Genomic DNA, 12,754 nt, shown 5'->3' with positions numbered 1-12,754 from the left:
GCCGCACAGCATCACATAGCCCCAGGGCACGTCTGGACGTTCCAATATACCTACCAACTGCTTGGTTGGCCCCAGTCTTGACACCAAAGCAAAGCCCGCCTTCTGAACTTAGAGGAACTTCACAGCTGGCACCAAACATTCTGGTCCTGCCCCAACTCACCCTCAAAACTTCATGTGGAACATCTGCCTTGCATCAGTGTGCCCATGTGAGCCAATCGCTGGAATGAGCCGTTCAGGAATGAGACTGTGTCCACTGACTTTAAATAAAGCTGGTTTTTATTTATTATTAGAAGCATATTTTAAACATTTGTATAACATTCTCAATAAAATATCTTGGGAGAGACAGGTTTTGATGCCCAATGCAAGGCACTCTGGGGGGGTCCGAGTGGTTGAGACTGGGGAACCCCCCCATTTAAAGAGAAACAACGGCATCTAAAATACACATGGAAGTTGGAATGTAACTGTAGCAGAGGATAGTGCTGGGAGGCTGGGCTCCTGGTCCATATTCTGCAGTCCACTCATGGGACTTTACACCAGTTGTGTCAACTAGGTCATGTTTTAAACATTACATTGCCTGCATGCAGCTTGTGTGTCTGGTTATATGCCAGCTAGCTACATGTCCCCAGCTCCCCTTAGTGCTAATGGAAGTCTGAGACACAAGTCACCCACAGCGGCATGGATGTCCCATTGTGTACTGAATTATAGATCACCCTTAGTGTTCAGCAGAACTTCTGGCTGGAGGGCCGACTCGCTCAGTACAATTTTACTTTGACTGCTGGCAGAGATGCCAGAGAGAGATCGAGGAAAACCCACTTCAGCAGCCTCTGCCATCCCCTGAATTTGGGCCGGGAACATTTCCACTCTCCCCACACCCTGACCTCCTGTAAAGGGCACGACGAGTTGGATTGTGTCCACACGGAGAAGTCACTGGACCATTACAACTGAAAGAAAAACTGGCTAACTCCATCCGAGCTAACTCAGCACCTTTCTAGGAGCTTGGCCGGAGCTGGATTCCTGTGCACGTTTCCACCAGACTTGCCTTTGACAGAAAAGTGACAAGGTTCCCCTCTCCTTCACACTTGGTGCACGGACAATCGGACCCACATAACAGCGTTTCAGGGGGTGGCCTTCGACATCGAAGCTTTGGCTTTAAAGTTACTTAATCCCAGAAGTTTAACTTGTTTGCACAAAACCCAAAGCCCCGTGGGGGTAGATTGAGCCAGTACCTTTTTTCTCTCTCCCCCCCTCCCCTCCATGACAGGTGTTCCCAGGAGAACTTAACCTTTGCAATGCAACAAGAGCTAAGTCCGCAAGGCCTAGGGTTCACACTGGGCACCAGACCCAGATGCCAAGTGAAGTCCAACTACCCGAGCAAAGTCAAATGCCTCTAGGGGGTCAGTTTGGATTTACCTGGCATCCACAGACTCACAAAAGAACGGGAGATTTATTCCCAGCAACAACGTGCTAGGACAAGCATGTCATTTTGGCAGAGCTTTTCAGAAGAGTTGGATTGGGGATGGGGGGAAGAGACATAACGAGGGGCCCAGTGGGAAAATTAAAGCAATGCCCCACACTCCTCCTGTAGCTGGATGTTTTCCTGACTGGCTGAGGGAGGGGAGGGAAGGGAGGAGGCAAATTGTATCCATTCCCTTATTAGGAGCAGTTGTCTCTCCCCTACCTAAGCCATTCCTCCCATGCTGATGGGACAGGAAAAGGATCCAAGGCCAGTCCAGCCTCAGTGCAATGGAATTCATTCTTGGGTTGATGATTGCCCAGAGCGGGGCGTGGTTGTACAAAGACTCCTGTCCCCATGAAGGCACTTGTTTCTCTCACGGAGGGTTTTCAACAAACAACAAACACATAAAAATAGCCCAGCTCCACCAAGCTACCTCCTACCCTGAGCTACTCAAAAGCAAGCACAATGAAATTAAGAGCCCTAAACCACACCATCGGGTGCAGGAAAGAAACACTCATTAGCAACAAGCCAGTCCTACAACTTTAGGCCTCCTCCCTGCCAGCATGCAGCCCCCTCTCTTCTCCACCAGCTCTGATCCGGCGCAACTGGCGTTTCCACGCTGCAATTGTGTCAATACTTGCCCTTACACATTTCTCCCTCTGAACCATGTGTCTAGAGTTCTGGCTCCCTGTTAGATCTTTAATTCTCTTCCTGCAAAGCAAACTTCCTCTCCATTTCCATCTGAAAAGCTTCTGGAAGCACTATTTCACCTACCCTGGCCTTCCAAGTGTTTAGGAAAGCAGAGGAGACAGTCTAACAATAATACATGTGGCCATTAGCATTTTTAAACAAATCAGCTAAGCTTGTTTGGGAACTGTCTTAGGGCAGGTTCAAGGCTGTAGCGGGCTTGCAAGGAAAGGCATGAGTGGTGAGGCCACCGCTCACTGGGGCTTTGGAGAAGCCACGTACCAGAAGTGAAGGGAGGAAAGAAAAATAAGTGGCTGGTTCTAAGACCTCAGAGATGATGCATCTCTATAGCTGAACATTTTTAGCTGAACAAGAGAATCCAGCTTTCCCTAAAGGCTCCCAGGAGCAGAACGGCACTGGATAGTGTCAGACATTTATGACTCAAGCCATGCCAGACCAGCCATCATCATCGTCTCTTACCAGAGAGAACAGTTCTCTCTCCCCCCAAAGCCAAGGGGTGAATTCTCAAGTTTACTTCACAATCCTAACCTGGGGGTGTAACAGGGTAGGAGGGACGTGGAGGAAAGGCTGATAGCTGAGAGGTATTTTGGCTCCTTTCATCCCTTAACCTGCCCTACAAGTGGAGAATCTTTGGAACCCACAGTCCGAAGAGCACATGCAAGGAAGGCCAGGAGCGAGAGAGCTAAGGTGCACACCAGCTAGTTCTACCTATTCGTCAGCCATGCACTGTGTCCCCAGAACCATGCAAGCAACCGCCCCGCCCGCTGCCGCTGACTCGCCTCCGGAGGGGTCAATCAGAAAAGACGGATTCCAGTTCAATTTAAGTTAGTTTGTGACTCGTTTAACACCCCCCCTTTGCCAGAGCCAGGTGCGGCAAGACACATTTAAGCCAGCGCCATTACTTTAAGAGCACTTAGTCGCAAACAAGGGGCACCCACTGGTCATTTGGGGGGGGGGAAGGGTGCGCCTTTCCAGCGGGGCCAGTGTTCAGCATTCACAAGGGCAGAGGGGGGCGTTCACATTCTATCTCAGCCAGGGTCCAGGATGCGGGCTCGCTAGGAGGAGAAATGACCGATACAGATAGGGGGCCGTGCTTGGCACCAACGTGTGGCATGCAGCCTTGACCTCTTTGGTTGGAATGAGAAGCACCAGACGAAGGGAAGGGCTGGATTGTTGGAAGGGGAATGGGAATCCCTGCTAAGCCCACCCCTCGGGCACCAGCTGGCCGCTGGCACACGCTGTGCGGATGTCCTGCGGAGCTGCTGCCTAGGGGGATGCCCCAGGCGTTCACCCAGTCACACCCTTGTTAGTCGAGCAATGGAGCAAAGCGTCTCTTCAATAAAGGGAAAACAACGAAAGGAGACAGAGCAAGGTGTGTGTGGCGGCAGGTCCTATACTGAGCTGGAGTCCTGGGAGGAAGGGGCAACAGATCGGCCCAGCACGGCGGCTCGGTTGCGGCCAGCACAGAGGTGCTGCTGCACACAGCTCCCCTCCGAGGGGGACTGCGGTTTAGGAGATCTCGCGTCTCAGTGGCTCCCCCACACCCCGCTTCCCTGGAACGCCAGCGCCTGAAGCCGAATCTGCTTCAGGACTTGGGAATGTAACAGCCACCAGTGCCAGCGACTGGACCGGCCTACGAGCCCCCCGCCCCCTCCCCCCTTGGCATCACTGACTCCAGTCCACCTTTGGCACACAGTGTACACAGCCGGCTTGGATCCCGACCGGGGCAGGGGCGGGGGGCTGACTTAGAACTGTGTCTGCACCCCCTCGCTGTTCTCTGTGGTCCCCTCGCTGTTCTCTGGGGCCGGCTGGGCAGGCTCCACCTTCTCCGCACAGGCCTGGGTGGACACCTCTTCCCCCGTCTCCTTGTCGTTGGGTTCTTGGCGGGTCGCCTCAGTCGCCCCCTCAGCGAGCAGCAGGGCAGCTGCCAGGGGAAGCGGCTTGGCCGGAGAGGCGGGCGCGGCTGGTTTGGCTTCCTGCTCCTCCAGCCCCGGGTTCAGTGGGCGCTGGAAGCCAACGTCACCCTGGGCGGAGTGTTCCAAGGGATCAGGGCCTTCCTCGGCCTTCTGGGCAGCTCCCTCCACCACATGCTCCTCAGAGCCGCCGCTCGGCTGGATGATGGTGCCGTTCGTCAGCTGTTCCTTCGCCTCCTCTCCTGCCGGGACCAGGGTCTTCACGTGGAGCTCCTTCACCAGCATCATCCGTATCTCCTGCACACCGCCAGGAGAACCCGGGGCCGTGGCAGCAGGGCAGGCCTCCGGCTCCTCTGACCCAGGGTCTTCCTGGGAGGCCTGGCGCATCACCCCTTCCGCCCCGGCCTCGTAGGGCAGGGCCCCCTCGTCGTCCTGGATGACCGACACCACCTGCCTGGCTCGGCGGCGCTTCTCAGCGGAGGGGTCTGAGTCCGACTGGCTGCCGTACTCCTCGCCCCAGTCGATGGGCGCGCCCCCTCCCAGCAGGTGCAGGTTGGGGTCGCTGTTGTGCATGACCATGCTGTCCCGGTACAGGTTATGCTTCCTCTGCACTGCCGCCTCCTTCACAGCTGGAATGGCAAAGACAGAGAGGCCAGGTCAGGACAGGACAGACAGCTATTTATGGGTCAGTAGCACCCACGGGCCTCCTTCGAGATCGAGGCCTCACCAGGCTGGGTATTGTGCAAACGCATAGCAAGACCTGGTCCCAGCCAGCCTTCCTAGGATTCAGAGCAAACCACATACAACGAACTAGTAGGGAGAGACAGTTACTGTTCAAATCGATACCCTGGGACAATTCTCACACCCACACAGTGGATGAAACGTCTCCATCCACGCCTCAGCCGAGCCCTCCTGGATCAGCTAAGTTCTTACTTCTGTCTTAGCCAGTGGGGAAGGTCCTTGAGAAGGAATTTGAAGAAGGTGGCAATGGCAGACAAGGGAGGCGTAAGGGACAGGGTGGAAGGACGCACGGAAGGGTTTGCAGCTGACAGGAGGACCACGCCGGCACAGCACTTTGCAACAGGAGGGCAATAGGGGAGGGCAGAATTGTGAAGGGCCTTGGTGGGGAGGACAAGAAGCCTGAACTTGATGCGGTGGAGAAGGGAGTGTGGGGGCTGGTGGAGGTGATGCAGTCAGAGGGGTAGGCGGGGAAGATGATCTTAGCAGATGCTTTTCGCATGGAGCGGAAGGGCTGCGATGTGAGAGCGTTGGGGAGGCTAAGGAGGAGGAATCCTCGGTAACCAAGACAGCAGATGACGCAGGGCCAGGGTGAGAGGCTGGGCAGAAAGGAAAGGGACAGATCCTGGAGAAGTTCTGACGGGAGAATCGGTGAGTTTGGACCCGACTTCGAATTGTGACACAAGAGAGGGCAGGGGCACAGGGAGCTGCTGGGCTACAGGACAGAGAGAGGGAGGAAGGCGTTCAGTTGACAGCGAAGAGTGCATGTGCCCCCTCCCCTCCTCCCAACATCACACAGACCATGGATCCGGAGCTCAGCGGCAAAGACCTGCAGGAGGAGATGCCCTAGGAACCAGCTCTACATGGCTTCCATCGTTGTCATGCCCACGCCTCTTTCCCAGACCGTTTCCTCCAAAGCCTCTCTGTGGCAAGTGGCCAGGCACACGCAGGGGCATGCATGTCCAGTCCTTGGCAGCTAGACACCATACCAGGCCAGCCCTCTTAGCAGCTGTGCCACTCTCCTTCTGCTCCCCAAGGGAGAGGATTCGCTCAGTGTCAACTGCATATGGCGGCAGCCAAGACACTGCAGCAATTACAGCCCCTAGGATTTTCCAAGCTGGCTCACTGGTGGTTATCCAGGGTTTCATTGGGCCCTCCCCAGAATGGTGTAGGATTGAGCACGCAATGCTCCTCTTTCTCCTCCCAGCAAAATACAGGCAGTCCTCTCACCCTGCATGATGTCCTTCATCACCGACTGCAGCACGACCTCCTCGTAAGTGTTCTCCACCAGGATGAAGCTGTCAAAGTCCTCGAAGATCAGTTCCTGGAACTTCGGTAACTCCTGCCAGAAGGAGAAGGCAGATTTCACGTAGCTGGCAGAGATAACCCCAGGCTGCCTTGCTGCCCTGTGCCTTTCCAAAGATGACATGCCTTTGAAAGGCAGAGAGCGATCCTTACCACAAAGCACGGGCACCGTTTACCCATAGATTACACCAGTTATGGGCCATCTAGCCAGAGGAGATATACACCAAGTTTAGATTATACATAGACCTAAAGGAGTCAGGAATTTCAAGATCAGGATTTTTCATAGATCAGTTGGCACCACCAGCAACATCAAGCAACATCTATTGAGTTGACTCTCACCTCAAGGCTCCCTAACATTGCCAGAGTGGTGTAAAGGGGCCTTAGTGTAAATGAGAATCAGACCCATGCTCTAGGGATGTTGGCAAGGGACGGGGGGCGGGGAGGGCAGGTGTCTCATCCATGATGAGACATGCACACAGCTTGAGGACTCAGCGGGGTTCTGGGGCTCTTACCCCCTTGCAGGTTGGTGCCAGCTTCTTCAGCAGGAAGGGGATGGTGATCTGGAGCAGGGCTTCCCTGAAGAACTTCTTCCGCACAGTGCTGCTGTCATAGTCGTATTTCTGCAGGACGAAGGGCGAACCGGGGAGAGAGAAGTGAGGCCGGTTAAACATCCGGCATATCGCAGGAGAAGAGATTACAGAGGAGTGGGCCATTTAGAGGAAGGGGAGAACATGCAGCTTTCCTTCTGTTTTATTTAAAAACTCTTTCCACATGAAGCAACTGACAGAAGGGCATTTACAGAAGTGTTTTCAGTCTCCAGCACTAGCCTCTTATCTGGGCTCCGGCAGTGTGGTCTACAGGATAGGTCACAGAACAGATTCTGTCGACCTGGGTTCTACCCCTGGCTCTGATCTGGGCTTTGAACAGAAGCTGCAGGAGTTTTTTTTTTGTGGCAAAGGTTTCTCACGCGTCTAGCATCACGAGACCTTATTGGTGCAGCCTGGGCAAGTTAAAATGCCGAGCACAGTCACGTTCCTGACTTTGCAGGAGCACGCAGCTGCTTTGCAGACTGCCTTACCTTGAGCACCCGTTCGAGGATACGCTGGATTGACTTGCATAGCTCCTCCTTGCCCAGCATCTTTGCCAGCTCCTGGTGGAGGAGGGTCCCGAACGTGTGAACGGCATCGTCCATTTGCTACAATGAGAAACATCATCAGAAGATGTCCCGAAAGGAGACCAAGAGATCAAGGCACGTTGGGCTGGCTCATTTAGCAACAGCGGCAAAAGTCCCCATGAAGGGGCAGGAAGGGATGCACAGAGCAGGCACGGCAACACACGACCACCTCATGGACATGGCCTCTATTCCTGAACCTGCACCAGGACAGACAACGGGCCTGGTCCCCATCTGCTGCACCATCCCACTTGTGCGCTGCACCCAGTTAGGATTTTTAAAGCACCAAGTTAACACATTTCTGCAGGTTTTCTTTCCCACCCGTAGAGGGCAGTGGCAGCACGTCCCCAAAATACGGTGCTGCAATGGTGCATGGGATATCAGTACACAAACTCCTCCCCCTCCTTAACTAGGTCTGCAAGTGAATTCTTGTCCTGATTGGCCCTGAGATACTCCTTGGGGAGCTGTATAACAGCAAGTCTCCTAAATCAGCTGTGCCCGGCTGAATGTGTTGGAGGTGGGAGTATTACAGCCATAGAATGTCTCCCAGTTCTCCTCGGGGGCCAGAAAACTCGGTGGAAAGTTACACTGGCTCATAGGAAAGTTACACTGGCTCCCTGGACCCCCACCAGAATATTTAGACTATTGCCTGTGGGAGATTCCTCTCTCCCCAGCCCAGAACTGGCCACCCATCCTGACACCAGCAAGACAGCCCGGGATGTATTTGAGGTCTCCACAGCCCAGTGAGGTTGTTCACACACAGACGCTCCCTCCCCGTCGGAAACCGAATCGTCCACCAGCATTAGTGCACAGTCGCGACATGCAGGGCGGGGCAATCGTTTGTCCCAAAGACCACAAGGGGCCACCACAGCCAGGTCACGTGTCTGTCAGGCCACGGGGCAGCGTGGTGCCGGAGAACATGGCGAAGGGGTTGGGCCGGTGATGGTGCTGCCACTGGGGCGTTGCCACATTCAGAGGAGAAAAACGAATGTCACTGAAATAAGCTGGTCTCTGTACCAGTGCCATGCCCCTGGCCCGGCTGTTAATTTAACAGGTAAGGGGTACCCACGTAGCAGGACAGTCCAACAGCCAGGACAGGGCACTTGGGAGGCAGTTTCATAGAGCACCCGAATTCAGAGCCCCAGCGACCCACCTAAACTCTGAGCAGGTGGGTCGGGCCAAAGCCCTCCACAGGGCAGGGAGCGCAAGGGCTGGTCGCTGCTTGAGGGTGGCTATTAAAACCCTACCTGTCTCATGAGGATCTGGGCCCTCTGCTTGAACACGGAGGCACTGGAGACGTCAAATCTCTGTTGAAGCCCCTCCAGTTTCAGCTGGTCCATCTGCTCATAGCAGCACTGCATCTTGACCGGGTGGAAGGCCAGCTGGGAAAGCTTCTCCATGTACTGAAGGGCAAGGAGTCACACACACAACTCAATGGCTGGACGGAGGGAGCACCCCACCCGGCCAGGCCCACTGGCACATGGGCACCACGCTTCCAGGGAGCAGAGGAGGGGGTGGGGGGGTCAAGCCCAGAAATCTGAATCCTTCCTCAACTGCTCCCTTTTAATCTGGGTCACAAAGACAAGAGCATTTCCAAGCAACCCTGGGTCCCTTCGCCGCCAGGTTTCACAGAGACATCGGTGAGCCTGGGGCAGGAAAATCTCCTGCTACAGGTCACAGGATCAAACCAAGGGTCTCTCCTGTTACTGCGGAGCAGGAGGTAGGCATGTGAACACCAGGGGCAGGTCTGGCTGGATACAGAGTCACCCCACGTTTCCATAGGCATGTGAAATTGGATGCCCCAGATTTTGTTAGACTGGCTCATTGCCCAGGGCTCGGGAGGAGAGCTGGGAATTCAGTTCCCACCTTACGTGAATTGTTCCAGCTTCTGCCAAAACACCAAAGGACTGTGACTGGTGCTGCCCAAGGATGTTCTGGCGTCTGGGCCCCCTACAGTCTGTGGCTTCTGGCTAAGAGGGGAGCACAGGCCTGCCACCTCAGACGTGAGCAGACTAAGGGCAGGACCACAGGTTTATTCTCATCGTTCAGCTCCAGCCTTTGGAGGCAGTCCATGTTCTTGCTCAGGACAACCGGAGGTGGCAGCTGTGCCCTCTCCTTGGCCAGACTTTCCCTGGGCACCTGCAAGGCTGACATTCCTCCTCCTCGATTCAGGAGGGAGCGAAGAAGCCACACTTCAAGCAGCCCAGTCACACAGCACGTTGCCCTCCGCCCATGCAACCTGCAGTGGCTACAGAGGCCATTCCCCTGGGTCTCCCAGCCCATCCTACTAGGCCAGCAATGGGAATCTGCGCCACGTCCTCCAGGGGCCTCACCTCTCCCAGCTTCTCCATCCCGCCCTCGTTAATGACGTTCATGTTCATGTCTGTGACCTCCTTGAAGAACACTTCCCGGACCTCGGCAAAACCGTGGCTCGTGGGCATCATCAGCGCCTCCAGGATGGAAGGGATGTAGGGCTGCACATGATTTCGGACACAGATCTCTGCTTTGGGGAGCACAAAGGCTGGACGAGGAAGAGACAGACAGACAGACAGACAGTGAGCACGGGATGGCACCTGCTCTACCCACCTCCTCTGAGCGTTGGAGCACCTGGAAACCCAGCATGGTGCTCCAGCTGCCAGACTGCATCCTAGCAGAGTGGTTTTCAACTTTTCTTCATTTGCAGATCCCTAAAAAATGTGAAACGGAGGTGCGGATCCCTTTGGAAATCTTCGACAGTCTGCAGACGCCCAGGGGTCCACAGACCACAGATTATGGCAGTGGTTTTCAGAGAAGGAAAGGAGTTACTCTGCCACCCCTTCCAAGAGGCTAGAGCTTGATAAATGTATGAACTGGATGACAGAGTTGCTTGCCACAGCAGGGGACTAGACTTGAAGACCCAGGAGGTCCCTTTCCCATCTGATGTCTGATCAGCCTGCAGCCACAGCCCCTCTACCTGCTATGCTTGGCAGTACTGGAATTGCAGCCTTCCAAGAAAAAAAAAAAAACACATATAGGCATGCAGAGTGCTACTGGCAATTCAATAGGCAGCGCTCTAGAGTCAGTATTGCTCCATTCCCTCCCCAGCATGGAGCATGGGGCCACAGACTGCTGGAGGTGTTGGCTGTTGTATGAGCTCCTGATACCACAGGGCTCTCTACAAACAGGAGTCATCTCAAAGCCCTGGTCAAAGTCTAGTTTGGGTAAACTCAGACTCTAAGGTCAGAAGGGACCAATATAATCCTCTAGTCTGACCTCCTGCACAACGCAGGCCACAGAACCTCACCCATCCACGCCAGTAATAGACCCCTCACCTATAACTGAGTTAATAAAATCCTCAAATCATGGTTTAAGGACTTTAAGGTACAGAGAATCCACCAGCAAGTGAGCCGTGCCCCATGCTGCAGAGGAAGGCAAAAAACCCCCAGAGCCTTTGCCAATCTGCCCTGGGGGAAAATTCCTTCCCGACCCCAAACATGGTGATCAGTTAAACCCTGAGCATGTGGGCAAGACTCACCAGCCAGACATCCAAGAAAGAATTCTGTGTAATAACTCAGAACCCACCCATCTAACATCCCTTCACAGGCCATTGGCATATCTACCACCAGCAGTCAAAGATCAGTCAATTGCCAAACTAGGCTGTCCCATCATGACGTCCCCTCCATAAATTTATCAAGCTCCGTTTTGAAGCCAGTCAGGTTTTTTCCATTGCCATAAGCCCTGCCCCTGCACTGTCATAGGCGCATTGTATTCTTCATTGCCTGCCCATCACAGCTGTATGTTTGCAGTTATAGTTTGGCAAAGCACATTTAGTTTGTAATACTTGGGATCCTTCAGGATACAAGGAACTATGTAGGGTGACCACCTTTGTTGGAGGGAAATAAGGGAAAACCACGTGAAAAATAAAGAACATCACTTTATTTGAAGGGACGTTTTAGGGAAATGCCACTTCCCTTAGCATATCATGTATTTTTATCTCGTGTGTACATTTCTACGGCTCTCTAGTACACAATGCAATCATCACAAGCTTCAGTTTCATGTTTAAATGGTACTTAGCAGTATTAATATATTTCAATATCTCTTAAGATAAGGGATGGGGGATCCCTCTGAGGGACAAATCACAGAAATAAGGGACAGTGCCTTCAAATACGGGCCAGGGGGTCACCCGAGAGCTATGTGAACTAGAGGACTGCTACAGCGCTTGGCCTCTTCGCGCCCATATCAGATTTCCGGCTCCCAGCCCTACGAGAGCACTGCAATTTTGAACTTCAGGATTTTGACTAACCCAACCTAACGGGCTATTGCTGAGTGTCGACGTTCGGGCTCAGGCTCGGATACCCACACCCCCCCCCAGGCGTCAGAACCTGAGCATCTACAGAGCTATTTTTAATGCAGCAGCACGAGCCGAAGTCTGTAGATCTGGGCTCCAAGACTCGGTGCCAGGGTATATTTTTTTTGCCATGTAGACATACCCGGAGGGGTAGGGCATTTCCTACCTCGGATTTTGCTGGCTAAATGTTCCTTTGATGTGATGATCTGGTCCATGTCCGTACGGATGGTGCTCTCCATTCTAGGACGCTCCAGCTCACATTTTGTCACCACTGCCTCATAGTGTGCCTTTATCTGGTCATAGACGAGCCTGTAGACAGCATCTGAGATCTAGCGGGAGAGAGGAACATTATCTTCCGCACCTCACTCCCAGGGGACTTCTGAGGCTGTGCCAAGCCCTGTGAACCCAGGATCCTTCCTGATCTCTCTTTGCAAGGCGACCTGCCATCTCTTTGCACCCCTCGGGACTGAGGATATGCAGGGACGTCTGGCAATAACATTTTTACAGCATGCATAGGAATTGCATCTGCAGCTGGCATTAGATCCCTTAACAAAGAGAAAACTGGCTATTTGAGAGCTGCCTGTCAAGTCTTTTCATAGCACAGTGGCTGGTCAGTACATCTCTTGTCATTCACTATTTCCTTATGTCAGCAAGAGCAATTCCATCTAGCTCTGAGTTCTGTTCGCTCCCACCCACACACCCACCTATTTTTCTTTTTTTTAAAAACTGCTGACTTTAAATATTTTTTTTTCTTTTCTACTGTTCACTCGTGGTGGTTTGTTCTGGCTCTGATCCTGCATTGGGATCTGGGCAGACACCAGCTGGGCACCACTGAATTCAAGTGGCCGGACTCCATGCTAGCAGGTCTCGAGGCAGGATCAGAGTCTCGGGTTGTAGCTCCGTGCTTCACATGCCTTGGGGTGCTTTATTAATACCTATTTTTGTTATGACCACAAAGTGTTACTGTCTGCACAAGTCATTAATTGGGGAGTTTGGCGGCATCTCCCGCCTGGAAGTTTGTCACACTACTATTTAGCACCTCTGGTCTTGAAGATCATAAAATAATAGAAAGGTAGGTCCCAAGGGACCTTGGGAGGTCATGAAGTCCACCCCCTGGCACTGAGGCAGGACCAAGT

At 53.5% G+C, this 12,754-nt stretch overlaps 1 protein-coding gene across 1 annotated transcript in view; it reads right to left on the bottom strand.

Annotated features, from left to right (window-relative positions):
* Positions 1-254: 254 nt before the first annotated feature.
* The window catches only part of NIBAN2 (niban apoptosis regulator 2), an 89,028-nt gene continuing 76,528 nt past the window's right edge, over positions 255-12,754 (bottom strand). Inside the window, exons 8-14 of the mRNA XM_067542166.1 lie at positions 11,785-11,947; positions 9,625-9,812; positions 8,539-8,694; positions 7,199-7,315; positions 6,633-6,740; positions 6,046-6,157; positions 255-4,706 (exon numbers count right to left, since the gene is read on the bottom strand). Coding sequence (XP_067398267.1) covers positions 3,910-4,706; positions 6,046-6,157; positions 6,633-6,740; positions 7,199-7,315; positions 8,539-8,694; positions 9,625-9,812; positions 11,785-11,947 — 1,641 coding nt within the window. The 3' untranslated portion in view covers positions 255-3,909. The remainder of the gene's footprint in view (positions 4,707-6,045; positions 6,158-6,632; positions 6,741-7,198; positions 7,316-8,538; positions 8,695-9,624; positions 9,813-11,784; positions 11,948-12,754) is intronic.

This window comes from Emydura macquarii, unplaced genomic scaffold (genome assembly GCF_026122565.2).
Source record: "Emydura macquarii macquarii isolate MOO-44397 ecotype Brisbane River unplaced genomic scaffold, CSIRO-AGI_Emac_v2 contig_691, whole genome shotgun sequence".
NCBI lineage: Eukaryota > Metazoa > Chordata > Testudines > Chelidae > Emydura > Emydura macquarii.
Note: the sequence above shows the minus strand (reverse complement) of the source record. Positions and strands in the feature narration are given on the sequence as shown.